Raw genomic sequence first — 19,220 nt, forward strand, 5'->3', positions numbered from 1 at the left:
ATCCATAGCATGTCCAAATCCAAACATTTTAAACAAATTGTTCTTTAAAAGTAGGTTCATTAATCTACCCTTTAATCCTATTATATCCATATCATTATCCCCTTTTCTTCTTTAGAAAGAGATTGCATTTATATTCAACCTGTTTTAAAAAAAAAAATATTGTTTTTTCTCTATCCCACACCAGAGGGCTCTTCTGATATGGGACACAAGAATCTTTCAACATTTTTTTTTAATATACTTGGGTTTAGAGAAGGAGTGAACCAATTCCATCTCCAAAGACAGCTTGGTATATTGGGCAATTTGGGCATAGCTTCTCTTACTACTTCCTGCTGGAGGGGGTGCTGTATCTTATGAGGACACAAAGAAAATTTTAGGATTATGGAGTAGTCTGTGAGGGTGTATCGTCTGAGCCAGTTGCCTTGAAACCATTTTGGATGTTGGATAATCTGGGCCATGGTGTCATCAGAGACCTTTCAGGCAGTCTTGGCTGGTCAAACCTGATGTATCTTAATCTGGAACAAATCCATAGCCTCTGGCTTTCTGTGGAAACAAAAGCAGAGCCTCCTTTCCAAAGTAACATATCCTTAGATCCAAATTTTGAAGTCAAGGTATCTTTAAAATATACATTTTGGTTTAACTCAACAGCTTTTATGATCAAATGTTTTTCTACAGTTAAAAATCCCAAAGACAACACAATCCAGATTCTCTGTGTAATATCCATCTTTACATGGCTTATTTTTTATACTACCTTTATTGTCTCTTTAAAGACTTTATTTTTAAAAACTATCTTTTTCTTTAGATAACTGTATATATTTCTTTTTCTCTCTCTTTGAAGCCTACGTACATTTTTATACATAATGTAAACCGTTTAAAGTCTTGTTCCATTTGAATCTGTCTTATTGTGAACCTATTGCTTTAAACTGCAGCATTTCTAAGACTAAAACGGCACTGTGGCTGCTGGCTCCACCCACCTTAGCTTCCCAACATGGTGGTGGTATAGTTTACTGCCAGCTCTGGGTCTGGAGCCATGTGTACCATCAACTATCAGAAGCAGTTCTATCAAAGTATCGTGTAGCCCAGAAACCTCCTTTTTTTTTTTTTTTTTTTTTTTTTTTTTTGTACTAGCAAAGGCTAAATCCACCACACAGCAGAGTAATGTGGTGCTTGCAGACACCTCATTCCCGCCATACTGCAGGTCAAGTATACATGCCACAAACTCGCCATACAGTAGCTCAAGCATGCAGGCTGTGGCTAACTTGAGAGAGACAACTAGGAAGCTGTTTTAGTTCCGTCCCAGAATCGTCTTTCTCAGGTTTTAGGTGGAAACTCGAGCCATTGAGCGCCATTTGTAGGTGGAGTTTTCTCCAGTCCTGCCTGGCCCATGGTCAGGACAAATCTCTCTCACCCACCAGTTCTGCAGCCACTTAGACCCAACACACAGACTTATACTGCTTACAAACTGTATGGCCATGGCAGGCTCCTTGTTATCTAGTTCTTCTATCTTAAATTAACCCATTTCTATAAATCTATACCTTGCCACATGGCTTGTGGCTTACCAGTATCTTACATGTTGGTACTCATGGAGGCAGCTGGCAGCATCTCCCTGACTCGGCCTTCCACTTCCCAGAATTCTCTTCTCTCCTTGTCCCACCTATGGCCAATCAGTGTTGTATTTATTAACCAATCAGAGCAACACATTTAACATACAGAACATCCCACAGCAGTTTCCCCTCCCCGGACTTCTCCCAGATCCTCCCTATTTCCCTCCTACCTGAAAAAAACATCTTTTCTATCTCTTCTTAGAAAACAGGCATCATAAAAGTAATGGTAATAACAAAATAAAATAAGATACAGTAAGAACAGACCAGAATAAACAAAAGCAGAAAAAAAAAACAAAGAAAAAGCACAAGAAACACAAAAACACTGACATTATATTCACACAGAGAGAAAACCCATTTAAAAAAAAACAAAACCAAAAACTCAGAAACCATAATAAACAAGCAAAAGGAAAAAAAAATCCCAAAGTGTTATGAGACAAAAATCCTCCCAAAATACCATTAAGTTTATTAGGTGTTGGCTGTTGGACATGGGGCCTATCTTTAAGTGTGGTTTTTGTACCCAGTCAGACTCCATCGGAGTGATGAGAGGAGAAGTGGACACAAGTCCACATCCCTAACTCAGAAGCTATCTCCGATAAATTTGTTTTATTTTTAATTGTGTATATGTGTGTGGGGGTGGTGAGTATGTGTGCATGTGCATGAGCCTCTCTTTTATTGCCAGTTAAAAAGTTCTTTGGAGATATCCCAAATATATTTATGCCATAGCTAAAGTAATATGACCATCAATTTTACCATATATATATGAGACAGGGTTTCTCTGTGTAGCCCCGGCTGTGCTGGAACTTGTTCTGTAGACCAAGCTAGCCTCAAACTCAAAGATCTGCCTGCCTCTGCCTTCTAAGTGCTTGGACTAAAAATTACCACTATTAAGAAAAGATTTTCATTATACCCTTGGTTGAGTATGACTGAGCTTCATGCACTAGCTTCTGCAAATTTTTCTTTCCACGTTTGCTAGAAAGATGGAAGAGCTTTCCATGGCAAGCTGGCATGACTTCTCAGTGCATTTGAACTGCTCTGTAGGTTTCCATCACAGTAGCTCTGAGTAATCTCTGTCAGGGCTAGCCCATATGCAATTGGAAAATGGGGCTGCAGACAGCCTATCCCCAAGCTAGCCTTTTTCCAAACCATTCTTGGATACTGTTTCTTCAGTAGTGGAGCAATAGCATATTTAAGGGATGTGAAGGCTTTGGGTTCCTCTCACAGGTTGGGAATCAGAAAGGAGAAAAGTATTAATACATGTATTATTTTTCATCTGGTACCCTAAAGGAAGTAGTTATAGTACCTTCCTTCTCTGAGACAACTTCACGGAACATGCTAATGAGTTGATTTCTTTTAGTGAGTTGACAATCTTCCCATTTGTCTGAAGGGAAAGAGTATTTAAAATTTCCAGCTGTCTCTGAGAAAGCTTGCTAAACTGTTCCTTAAGTCACTATCGGCACAGTAAACAAGGTCAGTTGGTTACAAAAGAGGTTTAGATGAAAATGTCAACTTATCTTTCTAGAAAGAGAAGACCAGGAGGAAGATGATGCTTTGAGGCCATGTTGGATAATGATACCAAAGACAGCAGTTAACCCTTCTCAAGGGTCTGCCATGATTATTTGTCATTGATTCTTTCTTTGAATCCTTACAACAACCTTATAAGCAGGGCACTTGAGAAACTGTATTTATTTACATGTGCAGAAACTAAGGTTGATACAGTGCCTATTGATAAAACCAGTGTTGAATAGAGGATAGAAACTTAAGTTTTATTCAGCACCTCAGCTCTAAAAGATGTTTTCCTCTGTTATAGAAAGAAGTGTGTGGAACTTGGGCTGGCAAGATGACTAAGTTGGTAGAAGTACTTGTCATAAGGCCCAAATTTCTTCCCTGGAACTTATAGTGGAAGGAACCAATTCTGCAATGTTGTCCTGTGACCTCGATATGCACGCCATGGCATGTACCCCCATACACAACATCATACACATCATCATAATAAAAATTATTTAATTAAAGAAATTTGTGGAGCTAATATGACTATGATATTTGTAATAAAATGATTTGCCTCACACCACCAAATGCAGAATGAATGCTTTGAGAAAAAATTCTATATGGGGAAAGGAGAGGTAGTTTTCTTTAAGGGTATGGTGCTTGATAGATTGACCATGCTTTAGCAAACAGTCATGTACCCATGAATATTTGGGCAATACAAATTGAATTTGCGGGTTATTGGAACAAGGGATGGAGGATGGGGAGGTATGGGAGTATCTAGGAGTTGTTATGGGGAAAGTAGGGAATAAAAATGACCAAAATATATTGTATGAGATCATGAAAGCTTAACAAAAGTATTATATTTTTAAAACTAGGGAAAGGGTAAGTTCACTGAATTTATGGAATAGAAAATTTACATAATGAGTGACTATTTCTCTGGCAATGGGATAACATTCAATTAACTTGTCAATTTGTAATAGAACATGGAAACATCTAGAAAAGTAGTAGCAATTTTTTCATACTGACTATAAATATAGCAGGAATTCGCAAAAAAAAATTATCAATGAGCAAATAGGGAATTCTATTTTCTTCATGTAAATAATGAAACTTAATAATGAAAAATATGCAAGTTGGATAGTCAATACAATGATGTACCTTTTTAATGTACTCATCAACTATGATCTTCCACAAATACTTAAGGTAAAGAAATCTCTGTTTTCTCATCTACAAAATAGTGGCAACAATCCCTGCTCTGCAGAATGGCTATGAGAAATAAATCATATGAACCTCATAAAATGCTCGGGCCAACACATTTACTAGGAACTCAGCAAAAAGTCCCTTTACTGTTATTGTTATCGGGAGTGGGCTCTGCTGTGACCCCACTCTGGTGCATACTTAGGAGCCTAACACAGTAGTCATTTGCCAGCAAAGTTGTGGAACCCACACTGGTGTTCTATTGTACAGTAGGCAATGATAATAGGCAAAACCCAATGCATTATATGCTCAAAAATAGCTAGAAAAGAGGAATTAAAACGTTCTCACCAAAGAGAAATAATGAATATTTAAGGTGACAGATGGGCTAATCACCCTTACTTGATCATTGTATAATGAACAGACATATTAAAGTATTATAGTATTAATCTACAATATATGTCAACATTGTATGTTGATCAAAATTAAAATAAAATAAGAAAATAAAGTCTAATATTGTACATTGTATGGGAGGATTCATTGATATAGATAAAATTCTTTCATGATAGACAAGGCCTTTACATTAGTAAACCCAAAAACTGTTAATTCAATGTTCTTACAGACAAAGACTCAAATTGAGTGTTTAAATCTATTTTTTCTTATTTTATCTATTTTTTCAGCCAAGTAAAAAATTCAAGTGAGTCAGTGTAAAACACAAGTGTATTAATAAATTTCTGAAGAAGAGGGAAGGTAGGTCTTAATATGACTGTGAGGAGCCATGGCAAGGAGACTGACAGATGGTCAGTATAGACATTACCTTCATCCTCACTGGCTCTTACCTTACACATGTCACTGTCATTTTCACTGGAATTTTAGCTAAAATCTCCCCAGGGTCTACTTTTGTACTAATAACTTTTTCATTTGGTCTCTGCTGTATTTTATTTTGATTCTGTGTTTGAATAATCAAGGACTGTGTCACTTAAACCCTGAGGAAAAAAATTAAGACAGTTATGGTCCCAACAATGCTTGATTCCTAATTTCCCTGCCTGGTCTACAGATTTTACCTGTCTGATCTACACACTTAGAGATGGTGATACTGCAAACTTAATTTTTAATTCAATATTAACAACATGATTATCATATAGCAACCACGTCTTTATTTCGTTTCTGTTACATAAACACAGCTACTACAAAGTTTTGTTTAAACAAAATTAAGGTTGTCAGTCTAATAATCAATATATTTTTCTTGAATTTTTCAAGTTACCAAAGTGAAAAATCTGGCAATGCTAAATAAAGAAGCCATATTACATTTAAGTGTATAGGAGTTCTAGTTGGTTCTAGGAATAAAATTACAATAAATATTCACTGTCCTAAGAAATATACATTATATGTTCAAAATAACAAGTGTACAAAATAGCATGTCTTTTTTTGCAGAGATTCTTTCTGTCTAGATTCTTCTGGATGTAAAGTTAGTATAGAAGTGTCATTCGATGGTAGCTAGTGATTTTGAAATGAACCTGAAATAAAGAGTGTGAGGAGTATTTGCTATCAGCCAGGTGTTGGTTTGTTTTTTCTTTGCTGTGTTTCTGGAGACACCATCCTTAATGGGATGTACGAAGAGAATTCCACGGCTTTCAGCTGAAGCAAGGCAAGCAGGCTGTCTGATCGCTCTTCCTCCACTCTCTTCTAGGTTCTGAACCTCTTCCTGGCCTTGCTCCTCAGCTCTTTCAGCTCTGACAACCTTGCTGCCACAGATGACGATAACGAAATGAACAACCTCCAGATCGCAGTGGGAAGGATGCAAAGGGGAATTGATTTTGTTAAAAGGAAAATACGTGAATTCATTGAGAAAGCCTTTGTCAGAAAGCAGAAAGCTTTGGATGAAATCAAACCCTTGGAAGATCTGAATAACAAGAAAGACAGCTGTATCTCCAACCACACGACCATAGAAATAGGCAAAGACCTCAATTATCTCAAAGACGGAAACGGGACAACCAGTGGCATAGGCAGCAGTGTGGAGAAGTATGTGGTAGATGAGAGTGATTACATGTCGTTCATAAACAACCCCAGCCTCACTGTAACTGTGCCCATTGCCGTTGGAGAGTCTGACTTTGAAAACTTAAATACGGAAGAGTTCAGCAGCGAATCAGATATGGAGGAAAGCAAAGAGGTAGGAATATTAAAATAAAGGGATATTTTGGTATGTACTTCTGTGGCTTTAACACTATTAGTTTATATTATATGTTGCTTCCCTATAAGAAAATAGGAAATATCTACTGTAACATTCATATTGTAAAGATGATTGACAAATGAATGTTAGATTATACTGGCTAGGCAAATCGTGATTTAATTTTTCAAATAGTCACTTTCCAAACTCACAATATTTATGTGAATTTTTCTAACCATTTTAAAAATAAGTTTAGATTTAGGATACTGCCTCACTGTGTATACTTTCTTCCTTATAATTCACCACAATAATGGTTTTAGTATGTACTAAAAGATAACTAATGGCAACATGGTTCTTATTCTCATCTTGGATTCTTGCCTGCAATGAAATACTTTATAAAAGAATAGTGTCTAGTTTTCCGAGCTCTATTAGCTCATGCTAAAGCTGACTTGGATCTTAGCTTGATAGTATTAGTTTTGTGTTTGCTAAAGTAGAAATTTTTTTTAAGGAAGAGAAGTTTGTGATAGGGAATTGTATCTAACCCAATTGAGTGTGCTCAGCCTGCTTACAAAGAGAAAGTCTCCATATGTTATTGAACACAAATTCTGAACTTACTGACTCAGTGTCTTCATAATACAGTCTTTGATTTTGAGATAATTGTGAATATTAGTGAATGCTTTGTTGTGTTTTGTTTTTAACCCTTGAGTCAAAGGGGAAAAAGTGAGGTACTGTCTATTTTGCAGTGTCAAACAACTTTTTGAAGGGTAGATAACTAGATGGACTCAGAGGGTGTAAAGATGTTTGAATTAAGTGCTCTTTCTCATTTTCCCCAAATTAGCTTGATTCTTTATCAGCTTTCTGGACTACCTCGAATATATCATTTAAAACCCAAGCCCTAATCCTGTAGGCTTTAACTCTCCTGCTATTTTGACTATGTTTAATGCAATTCCCGCTATGACTTGTGAGTGCCTGTTTCTCTTTTTAACTTTTGGAATAATGTTGAATCCGTGCTTGAATGATAACCTTTCAAAGAGAAATTTAGTGGTGTAATACGGTGACCTTCACTTCTGACCATTCTTACTTCTCACAGGCGTGAGACCAAGCTGGAGCCGTCAAGAATGCTGCTCTGGTGTTTTTTAAGCATCCAGAGGCTCAAGCCACCACTTTTACCCAGGTTACCAAAGCAAGTTGTGCATATATAAATATAATCAGTGTCTACATGACTTGACTGGCCTGCATGTGACTCAGCTATGTCCCTTGCCCATCCATTGGCAGTGCAATAGAACATGCACAGCTCTTCCTAGGTTGGGTTGTATAAAGCATGGTCAGGCAAGGCTGACAATCCCAACTTCTTTCTTTTGTTTTAAGGAAAATTAATTTAGCTGCTAATTTCTTTATGTAGATTTTAATAGAAAGTATACTCATTTAAAAGTGACAGTGCATGCCTTTGCAGAGTTTGTAGCTTCCACTTAATGTCACAAGTTTGGAACATGCTAGTGGCCTGGAAGAGGACTGTAGGTACTCTCTTACAAAAAAAAAAAAAAAAACCACTGAAGGAAAGCTTTCTGTCCTCTGCCTCTTTGCTTTTGTATTTGTTTTCTTCTACTACTTTTAAAATACATCCCCAGTAAGTGTGCTATGTTGATAATATTTTGCTCAGTGTCTGAAGGGTAATGTGCAAGTTAAAGCAATCCCTCACCCTCATGAAAACTTCCCAACAGACTTTCAATGTGATAATAATGTAAATGAATGGAAGTGTTTGCATTTTGCTGCCAGCAGCAAGGGTATAATTTTCATCCACTTCATTTTTGGGAAAAGGGCAATGCTTTATTTAGCAATTGACCAAAAGCCTTTTGCATTTAGAATGATTCCCTTAGAGATTCTGTTAATGTTTACTCTTAAAATTCCTAGAATGAAAGAAAAGAAAAGAAAAGAAATGTACTCATACATCAAAATAAAAACCCCCCAAAAGAGAAAGATTGACTTCTACCTATCTTTATATGATGTGCTTATTCAGAAAAGAGATCGTCCTCACCCCTTTACCCATTGCAACTTTCTCCTCCCTGACCCCTTCTCCACAGCACCTGTCAAGCTTAGTCCGTGGCATAGTTCAGGTGCGTCATGCTCCACAGCACCTCCATAGGATAATCACAGTCAACACTTGTCTCTGTTTGCTTATTTATTAATGAGAGAACCCCCACATAGTGTGTAACTGTTCTGTGATCTCTTTTTATTTAACTTTTCACTGTCTAATATTAATTCACAATTCTGTGCACAGATATTTAAACCAAATTGTTTCTTCCGGTTTCATCATTTTGTAACATTTTGTAGAAATGTTAATAAGAAACTTTATCACTTAGAATTAGTCACATTAAAACTGTAAAATAACTCATAATAAAATCATGCTGAGATTTTTTTGAAAGGGAGAAAATCCCATAACACTATTAAAACATTCTTTAATGCTTTGGAAGAAAATTCAGTTGCCAATACCCCTGTTTCTGTCAGAAGACCAGTGTGTAAAATATCTAAGATACAGATTCCTCCCCAATTATATGTTATTTTTTATTATCTTTAAGGTAATGATTTGCTTTTTCTAGTTTCTTATAAAGAGCCAAGGTTAGTTCCTTTAGTCTCTGAATAGTCTACTTTCCACTTTCTTTAGGGAAAGGCACTGAGAGAAATAATAATCAGGTATACAACCTTCTAAAGTATCAAGGCAATATATTAACAGATCAAAAGAGAATTGATTCTTAGAATTTTTAATTCTTTTTAAAAAGTCTTTTACAGTCTTTTTTTGGAAATATGGTTCAATCCCTAAAAGAACATGCTAAATTCCAACATGAACGGCATGAAGGAGTCAAAAGTATGTGGATTAGATCTGAGCAAGCATTGGTAGGGATGATACCAACGGAAAATAACTCAAGATTTTTGCCATAAAATGAGTAGTCCTCATGGGAAAGATTCTCAGTGGGGTAATAATAAAGCAAAAAACAACAAAAACCTTCTACATATCTTTAATATCAGACCAAAATGGGCCAGACACATTGGTAATCTGCTCAGGGTAGTCCATCACGATATAAGTTTTGGTTTTTTTGTTTTGTTTTGTTTTGTTTTTGCAACTCCACTAAATTTAAAGTCTGTTTCGTATGATTTAAAGTTTATAATAAAATATCCATCATAAATAATGAAATGGTTTTTTGGTTAAATCACCATAATGAACATGATATTTTGGGTTAGTCAACTTTCTGATTGTAAAGGTAATAACAGCTTTTTCTTTTTAGTGTTTTAATGTGTCACTATGACTGTAAGCCCATCACCAAATCAGACCATGCCCTCCAATGTTGTATGTTAACATTTTCCCTGTAAAATCAACTGGCGCTCTTTCAGTGTATGCTAGCTACAGGATCCAGGTCTAAACACTCACCATTCTTTAAGAGCAAAACAGTACACGCTGGAATACTTGATTTAATCTACATTTGAAGTAAACACTTTTTGAAATCCTAGTGTTTTACTGTTACTATTAAGTTAGAACATATTTTATTCTCAAAATTTTGGACAACGCTTACTAATTACATTTAAAAATATCTTAGCTTCAGCCGGGTGGTGGTGGCACACACCTTTAATCCCAGCACTCGGGAGGCAGAGCCAGGCAGATCTCTGTGAGTTCGAGGCCAGTCTGGGCTACAGAGTGAGTTCCAGGAAAGGCACAAAGCTACACAGAGAAACCCTGTCTCGAAAAACCAAATATATATATATATATATATCTTAGCTTCATGGTAACAAACAAATGTTCACATGAGAAACTTAATGTGAAATATAATTTTCTAGACTTTTCTCCAATCATAACTTAATTATTTTTAAAATTATTTATTTTCATTGGCTTTCTGGAGGGTTATTAGTTTGACACACTGCAGTTCAATAATAATTTATTTTTGATGTTGAAAATATAATCTTTAAAATTAAAAGATGAAATAGTAGGATCTTGAGCTGAGTAGTAGCTGGTGAAATGCCTGCTGTGCAGGAACAGGGATTTGAATTTGGATCTCCAGAGTGCATGTGTAAGCCAGGTACAGCAGTGAGTGTCTGTAGCCCTAGCACTGGGGAGAGACAGAGACAAGGGGATACCTGGGGTTTTCTACCTAGTCAGTCTCTCCAAATCACTGAGTTCCAGGTTCAGTAAGAGACTCTGATTCAAAACCTAAGGTAGCCGGGCGGTGGTGGCGCACGCCTTTAATCCCAGCACTCGGGAGGCAGAGCCAGGCGGATCTCTGTGAGTTCGAGGCCAGCCTGGGCTACCAAGTGAGTTCCAGGAGAGGCGCAAAGCTACACAGAGAAACCCTGTCTCGAAAAACCAAAAAAAAAAAAAACCTAAGGTAGAGAGCAATGGAGAAACACACAATATCAACCTCTGGCCTTTACATGCACACACACACACACACACACACACACACACACACACACACACACACACACATATACATGCACCAACATATACTTAGGCACATGCCCACATGACCTGTACGTACAGCACACATATACACCCCCGAAACATGAAATAGTGCAATTTGGTACTTATTAGATCATTTAGTGAAACATGATTCTTTTCTGCTTAGTTTATAGAATTTGGAATAACTACTGAATAACAAGAAGTCTCTTAACATCATAGATATAAAGAGTATATAAAATGTAGTTTTTATGCAAATATGTTTCATATTTCTAAGTGACTATGATTACTGCTGGTTTATATAGCAGCCTTCTATGACTGTTCTTATATAATCTATTATTCCAATCTTGTATTGCACCCAATTTTGTTCAAATTTAACTAGGCAAAATCTCCTCTAACAGTATTATTCTACCCACTTATTTCCCGGTAAGTTAGGTATGGGTAGTAATAAGGAAATTTAAATATTTCAATATTACCAGAGGGAAGTAGAAAACTCACTAAAGTGTGTCTATGAATAGCCCACTTACATTTTGCTTTCTTTGTAGCACTTGGCAGTGTGTGATGCCCAGATTGGGACACTACCTGACAGCCTGTAATGGAAACGTTTTACCTAAGAACATAAACTCCAGCTGGGCAGTGGTGGTGCATGCCTTTAAACCCAGCACTCAGGAGGCAAAGACAGGCGAATCTCTGTGAGTTTGAGGCCAGCCTGGTCTACAGAGGGAGTTCCTAGACAGTCAAGGCTACACAGAGAAACCCTGTCTTGAAAAACTAAAAGAAAGAGAGAACATAAGCTCCAACAGTCACTTATAATGCTATACACTTGACAGCTCAAAGAGGCAAATATGCACTGTGGTCAGGTTCATCATAACTAGGAACCAATCTGAAGCTTATGATTTTTATGTTCTTAATTCATTTCATTTTGTGGATTTTTTAATACATTTTAAGCAACATAGTTTATTAACATGATGGCATTTAACTAGTATACAACAAAATGATTGAATTGAGATGAGGAATTATATTAATCATCATTTTTGTTGTACATCTCCAGTATAATTTATGATAAGGTTTTTATTCGTAAGATATTCCAATGTATGTTTTCCTCATTCTACAGTAACACACACAGGAATTATGACTATGATTGGAATTGACACTAAGGTTCTTAGTTATGATTCATATAAGTCAGCAGTATCATTAACACTTATCTTGAATCTATAATGTTGAGTCATATATCCGGTCTACTAAATGTTTCAAATTCACTAAGGTTGAATTTACTGGTGAATCATCAGAGAAATTTCCTAGAACATTGTAGAAGAATAGAATACAGAAAGTGTAGGGCATAGCCACTCATTAACTCTGACATTGACAAGGTGAGTAAGCCCACTGGATAGCAGTGTGATGCCTCAATGTGCAGCATGGTCTTTGCTGTAGTAAATTAAACACCACAAGCATAAGTACACACACCAACCCATGTGGAAGACACTGTTATTGCACTTTGGGGAAGGGGAGATGTAGCTGCTCCTTGAAGGGTTCCATTCACTGTGGAACAGTAAATCTACATACTTACTGTAGGAAGAAGGGAACTAAATCTAAAACAACAGATTCAGTAGTAATTTTCCTTATAACTGACCTCATAGACTCTTCTTAATTATGAATGAATTCTTGGCAGCCTGATTTTCAGAGCACACTCCCAACTTTAAGAATTGTTGGTCATCATTTTAACATCCATGAATGTTCAAGTAATCTTGATACTCTTTGATTAATTATATTCCTTTGAACCTGGAAGAATCAGACAGGAAGTACTTAGAGGCTGAAGTCCATAAATAGGCTGCAGGTCACTCCTTCATTGACACAAGAAACATTCACTAACGGCAAGAACTGGTGATAGGTGCAAGGTGATAGGTGATATGATAATGACAAAAACATAGTCTTCTGCCCCCAAGCCTTAAATCTAGTGAGGTACATATTCCAGAAACACAAAATACACCTTAAGCTGCAGTTTGTGTAAAAGTAATAACCTCAGTGTTGAAGTTCATTGAAAAAAATCTGCTGTTACTTCTTTATTGGTACTAAGAAGCCGTATTATAATGAAAAGGAGTTGTGTATATTCTATTTCACTATGGTTTGAAGAAGAGAAAACACAGAAGTGCCTTGGATATATTATCCACAGATAAAGCCTGTAAACAGTTTTCAAAAGAACAGAAAAACACATCAAGAGAATTCTTGTTTACATTGAGACATGATGAACTCTGAATAGAGCAAATTGAGTTTCTCTAATATTGTTTTTAATTTCAACAAGGTATTGAAATCAAGTGATTGGCTTGGTGATTTGTTCATTCATTGAAGATTAAATTGGGACTTCAGAGTAAGCTCTGAGGGCTGAATTACATTTTTGTTGCCCCATCCATAGGGCTTAGGGTACTGTTCATGCCCTTAAATGTCTTACAATTATGTTGAGAAGACTTCAGTTTCTCTTACTCTGAAATACTTTAGCCTGTCTTTCATGAAAGGTGAAATTGAATGAATAAATCAAAAAAAGTTATGAAGTGTCCAGAACACCCAAGTTAGGGAAATGGTGGAATGGAAGAAATTGGGAACTGGAAGGACTCATGTAAGGGAGGAAGCGCAATGGTTGCAAAATAGTGAAAACCTGAATCAATATTGGTGATACTGGTCTTCATGACATCTTTTAAAATATCGACAACCCAGATACGTGATAAAAGGAGTGATATCTGGTGTTGCAGGGAAACTTCTGAAGATTTTGAATCAAGATTTCCTATGACATTTTGTGTGGTGACTACTCCGAATACAGTACCAGACTTCACTCTGTTATGAAGCCCTTTATTTATACATCCATCCATCCATTCATTTCTAAATAATATTTATTGAGAATGTATTACATACTTAGTATTGATTGTATTAGTCAATTTTCCTATTGTTGTGATAAAATACTCACAAAAGCAACTCAAGTATGGGAATACCTCTGCTCGCAGTTTGAGGATACAGTCCATCACAGGAAGGAAGGCACAGTGGTCAGAGTATGAGGCAACTGGTCACATAGAATCCACAGTCACAACACAGAAAACAATGATGGCTGGCTCTCAGCTTGCCTTCTCCTTTTATTTAATTATACCCCAGCAGCCCATGGGATGTTGCTGTCCACATTTGGGGTGAATCTTCTCACCTCAGTTAATTTGGTCAGGGAATTCTATCACAGATAAGCTCAAAGATTTGTCTCCTATGTGAATCTACCAAGTAAGCCATCAGATCAACCATCACACTGAGGAATATGCTGATATAGCCATTGACCAGTGCCAGCCTGAGCACATGATACAAAGAGGGACCCGCAGTTTTTTATTAGGAGTTCCATCCTGCACTTCCGATGTTATCCTCTTTTTTAAAAGGAATATTTTCCATTCTTACTGTGTATAGTTAAATCAGATGTGACTGAACTTCGGTTTGTCTGGTTACCTGTACTGCATTTCAAAATCCTATAAACGACAAAGCCTGTATCTTCTGGCCTCTAAGGTAGTACAACAACTTGATGTTGCATGATCTCTGCAAGAGATGTGAGAATGTTTTAGGGGTCAATTACATGACTGCAAATCCAAGTATACTTACATAAGAAAGAGTCAAATCTAAAAGAAAGGATGTAAAATTAGAAAAGGCCCCAAAACTTGGAATACTTGTAATAAATTTTATTTTGGTGTTTCACCAAAGAACAAAATATATTCAAATTTTAATGGCAAAGACATTATTATCTGCCTAATATCATAAAATGTTCAATGAGGAAAAAAATCAACTTATAGCCTTTAACAATATTTAGACAAATTTTAAAGTAATTACAAAACTAATTCTTAGGAAACAGGAGTATATAACATTTATACATCTATTATTGATGTTGTTAAAGTAGTTAAGACATTTCAATTTCTCATATAGGTACATAATACTTTCTTCATATGAACTCAAAACATGCTGAGTCCACACTTCATAAAAATAAAATTATTTTCATGCTGTAAGAGAATCATCTCATTAGGAAAGGATCCATATAATTCTTATCCAAAGTGTGAGTAGGATCTTTCCGGTAGAAACTCCAGCAACTATTTGAATCCAGTGTTCCATGTCAGTGTTCATCTTACCATGTGCTTCCCTCATCCTCTCGGTAAAGGAGCTCTTTGAGCTCAGCCGCCTCCTAATGTTATGCACTAATAGTTATAACATTGTAACAGGTTCGAGAATGCTGTGGCCTAAACTACTCTGGTTCAGCGTGGCACTCACACCTGGCCCTGCACCATGCCTGTGGCATCTTAAGAACAGGTTTTAAGACTGGGACCCCATCCTTTATGCTGGTCCCGTGGATAGACTGACCTGGATAAAGTATATGCATGTCAATATTTAAGACATCTTCTTTCCTCTGTAGTTTCCTTTGGATGATTTTGATTTAAGCCAAAGGAAACAAAATGACACACCATGACCCATTTCTGCCATTTCTAAGAGGACAGGCAAGAGTGCCAAAGTAACAGGTAGTTTCCAAATGCACAATGAAACCCAGGAGTGCATTGGCCAAAGAGAATGCGAGATACCTGCTCTTGCTGTATAGCTAACAATGTGCTGCTCTTTTCCAAAATAGAAAGTTATAGAATGTCTTTAATAATAACCAGTAGTCTATGTTTTCATGTCAATGAAAAGTGGAAAAATTTAGATTGTTGCTGTTTATGTGCATTTGACCCAACCTTTTCTACATTTGACATGAAAATACACTTGTGCGGCTTTTGTTGGACGGGTCACAATTTTAGAATAAAACAAGCTATACCATTTACAAATGAATTTGCAAAAGCAAAATCCCAGTGACCATATGGCTGGCAGTTTGCATAAGCTTTCTGTAGAATTCTATTTCAGAAACCTCATAGATACTTAAACAAAAGTTATTTAAGTGGCACTGTGTCTAAGAAAAAAAAAATTCTACAGTGCTGTATCTAATCTTGTGACCCCCACCTCTCCCCAAGCAGATTGGCATTATGTTTAAGTTATTCTTAAATTACAGATCAAGAGAATGCATACAGAAGACTAGGGGTGGGGCACGACTTAGGAGTCTTTGTTTGGATTAGAGAACATGTTTAAAAGCTTTCCTGTGGGATTGGTTTTCAGAAATTGAATGCAACTAGTTCATCTGAAGGCAGTACAGTTGATATAGGTGCTCCAGCAGAGGGAGAGCAGCCAGAGGCTGAACCAGAAGAATCCCTTGAGCCAGAAGCCTGTTTCACAGAAGGTAAGCAAGCAGTGGGGTGGTGTCAGTAGCCTTCTCTTGTCTATCCATCTTTCCTGTGACCTGTCTACATCTCTCTATCTACTGCCTCTAATTACCCATGCCTGTTTATCTACCAACTATTCATTTATTTGCTTTGTTTTAAATCTCAAAACAAGGACAATTTTTCTGACTATAGGCTTAAATGATGTAATTAAATTCTTTTGCTTTTGAAGGTATTGATCACCTCTGCAACATGCTGTTGGTGTATTAGTTTGTTTTATGTTGCTGTGATAAAACCCTCTGACCAAAAGCAAAGTGGAGAGGAAAAGGTTTATTAATTGGGCTTACATTTCTATGTCACAGTCCACCATGAAGGAAGTCAGGACAGGAAGTCAAGACAGAAACCTAGAGGCAAGGACTGAAGCAGAGGCCACGGAGAAATGTGGCTTACAAGTTTGCTTTTCCTGCTTTCTTAAACAACACATGACATTGGCCAAAAGGTGGCTGCACCCCAGTGAACTAGGCACTCTCATGTCAATCATTAATCAAGAAAATGCCCCACAGATTTGCATATACATCAATCAGATGGAGGCATCTTCTCAGTTGAGGTTCTCTCTTCTCAGATGACCTGCGCTTGTGTTGACAAAATAATCCAACCAGCACGCACAATTGACTCTTCTGGCCTTCTAAATTAGCTAACAAGAAAATGCCCCACAGGTTTGCATACACATCAATCAGATGGAGGCATCTTCTCAGTTGAGGTTCTCTCTTCTCAGATGACCTGCGCTTGTGTTGACAAAAGAACCCAACCAGCATGCACAATTGACTCTTCTGGCCTTCTAAATCAGCCAACAAGAGAGATAGCTAAACCAAATGCATAACTGGTAAAGTTGTCAAAAAGAAAAGGAAAAGACAAGTAACTAAAATGAGTAAGGAAATAATCTGACATTTCCTAAGTGGCCATAATATAGTGTACTAATTGATAAATACACATTTCAGTCTGACCTTGAGTAATAGTTTCCTGTATCAATCAAGGTCAAATATTTTTTGTGATTTTTTTTCAACAAAGGTGAAAGGTATAGGAAAGCTGAAATATACTACATACTTTCATATGGGGCAATTGGCATCATCAGAGTACTCTCAAAAGGATTCTCTAAAGAAAGCTAAAATTACATCATTTCTGATGAGGGTCAGTTGTATCATGTAACAACAGTGCTGCATAGGAAACCATATGAAGCCCTCAACTCTAAGTCACTCACCTGAGCTTGACTGCTAAAGTTTGGGCATGATGATCAGTCTTTCCCCTCCCTAATTTTTGTTTGGATTTCTTAATTGGTTCTTATAACTTCATGTTATCAATAGGACTTTTATATAGCTCCTAAGATATAGCCCCAAATCCATTTTATTCCATAAAATTCAGAAATTAAAGTTTATTGATAAGACTTTAATAAGACTTTATGATAATTGTTTTTGTGACTGTAATACTTGTTGAAAAATCACTCTCACTACAATGTACATTCCCCGAGGGTAAGACTGTTTTACATACTATAATTTTATTATGATTTTCCAAGTACAATTCTTTGCATACAATATCTCTTCAATAAATATTTGTTGAAAAGCCTTTTACTGAGTACCTCACAAATTACACATAGATGCTTATTGCATTGTGGTTGATAATGATCAGAAACAAAGCATCCCAATTATTTAATAATAGTGAACATTTATATAAATTCCCATACTCTTATGGAGAGAAACATAATAGCATCTTTCACAAACCTTATGGTTAGATGGAGAAGTTCTATTAAGCTATGAAGAGAACTAATCAAAATTCAAATATATGTAACTTTTATACAGAGTAATAGGATTGACTCATAGGACAAAGGCAAAATAGAAAGATAAGCTGGAGTTTTGCTTTATGTTTTTCTGCATTTGAGTGTTTTATGGTATATTATAATACAGTTACATGCACATAAAAATAAATGATCATCTAAGAAATCATCAAAAGGCTAGACTGTTGGTTTTGATTTCTGTAAGCAGAAGCTATCTTTAAAATAAAGTTGTTTTCTAATGCACTGTGAAGTAATAACGTAGGTGCGTGTCCCACCTTCACAGTGATGCACGAAGAGTAACTGATGGCCTTTCTTTCATACGCTCTCATGTCTTTTAGACTGTGTGAGAAAATTCAAGTGTTGTCAGATAAGCATAGAAGAAGGCAAAGGCAAGCTCTGGTGGAACCTGAGGAAGACATGCTACAAGATCGTGGAGCACAACTGGTTTGAGACCTTCATCGTCTTCATGATCCTGCTCAGCAGCGGTGCTCTGGTAGGTGATGCAGGGCCCGCCCCTTCATCGGTTTCCTTCTCCCTCCGTTGAACCTCACTTTACCCATCTGTAGAACAACTGTTGGGAAAAGTGAAAGATGTGGAGGGAAGGGCCCTCGAGAGCAGTCTACTGCTCTAGCTGGAGGAGCCAGAAAGGACTACACTCAGTCAGCGTGTGCTCCCATAATATCTCAGAAAGAATCTCTCTGACTTTTAGTTACCAGGGGCAGATCCTTTTCTTTATTTTTGATAGTGAATTTTATTCTTGTATTCTCAAGTCCATTACTATACTTTCCAGTGCCTACTGAATTTTAGATGTACAATACAATGTAAACGCAATCGGTTTCTTATTTAGGAAATAGATTTTAGAGTGTCCATGCAGTGCACCTTCTGGCAAAGGGAAAGATCAATGGCACTTCTTCAGAAGGGCTAGCTATGCAGATACGATGTGGGGTTGCCAGCTGAAGTGCAGGCTGCTTAATAGACGCCCCTTGCTGGAGCAAGTCACCTGACTGGTTCACACCAATTCACCTGCCAGCCACAGTGAATGGTGACCAGGCTTACTTAATTTCTAAAAGCATTACAAACCTAGTTTGCATCTGACTTCATGGAATAGGATGAATAATTTAATCAAATATTCACTAATATTACAAAATGGGGTGACCCATTTTCCCATTTTGTGGTGTGACAGGAGTTGCATTTCCTTTACTTTCAATTCACTGAAATTGTTTGTGAGTAAGTTTTCATTAGAAGGATGGCTTCC

At 36.9% G+C, this 19,220-nt stretch overlaps 1 protein-coding gene across 4 annotated transcripts in view; it reads left to right on the forward strand.

The window, feature by feature from the left end:
- Positions 1-19,220, forward strand: part of Scn2a (sodium voltage-gated channel alpha subunit 2) — a 139,361-nt gene that overhangs the window by 96,919 nt on the left and 23,222 nt on the right. For all 4 annotated transcript variants that reach the window (XM_052725825.1, XM_052725823.1, XM_052725827.1 and 1 more), the window contains exons 17-19: positions 5,968-6,447; positions 16,037-16,157; positions 18,304-18,458. In XM_052725825.1, coding sequence (XP_052581785.1) covers positions 5,968-6,447; positions 16,037-16,157; positions 18,304-18,458 — 756 coding nt within the window. The remainder of the gene's footprint in view (positions 1-5,967; positions 6,448-16,036; positions 16,158-18,303; positions 18,459-19,220) is intronic.

Source organism: Peromyscus californicus, unplaced genomic scaffold, assembly GCF_007827085.1.
Source record: "Peromyscus californicus insignis strain IS unplaced genomic scaffold, ASM782708v3 Scaffold_7__1_contigs__length_154581171, whole genome shotgun sequence".
Classification (NCBI taxonomy): Eukaryota; Metazoa; Chordata; class Mammalia; order Rodentia; family Cricetidae; genus Peromyscus; species Peromyscus californicus.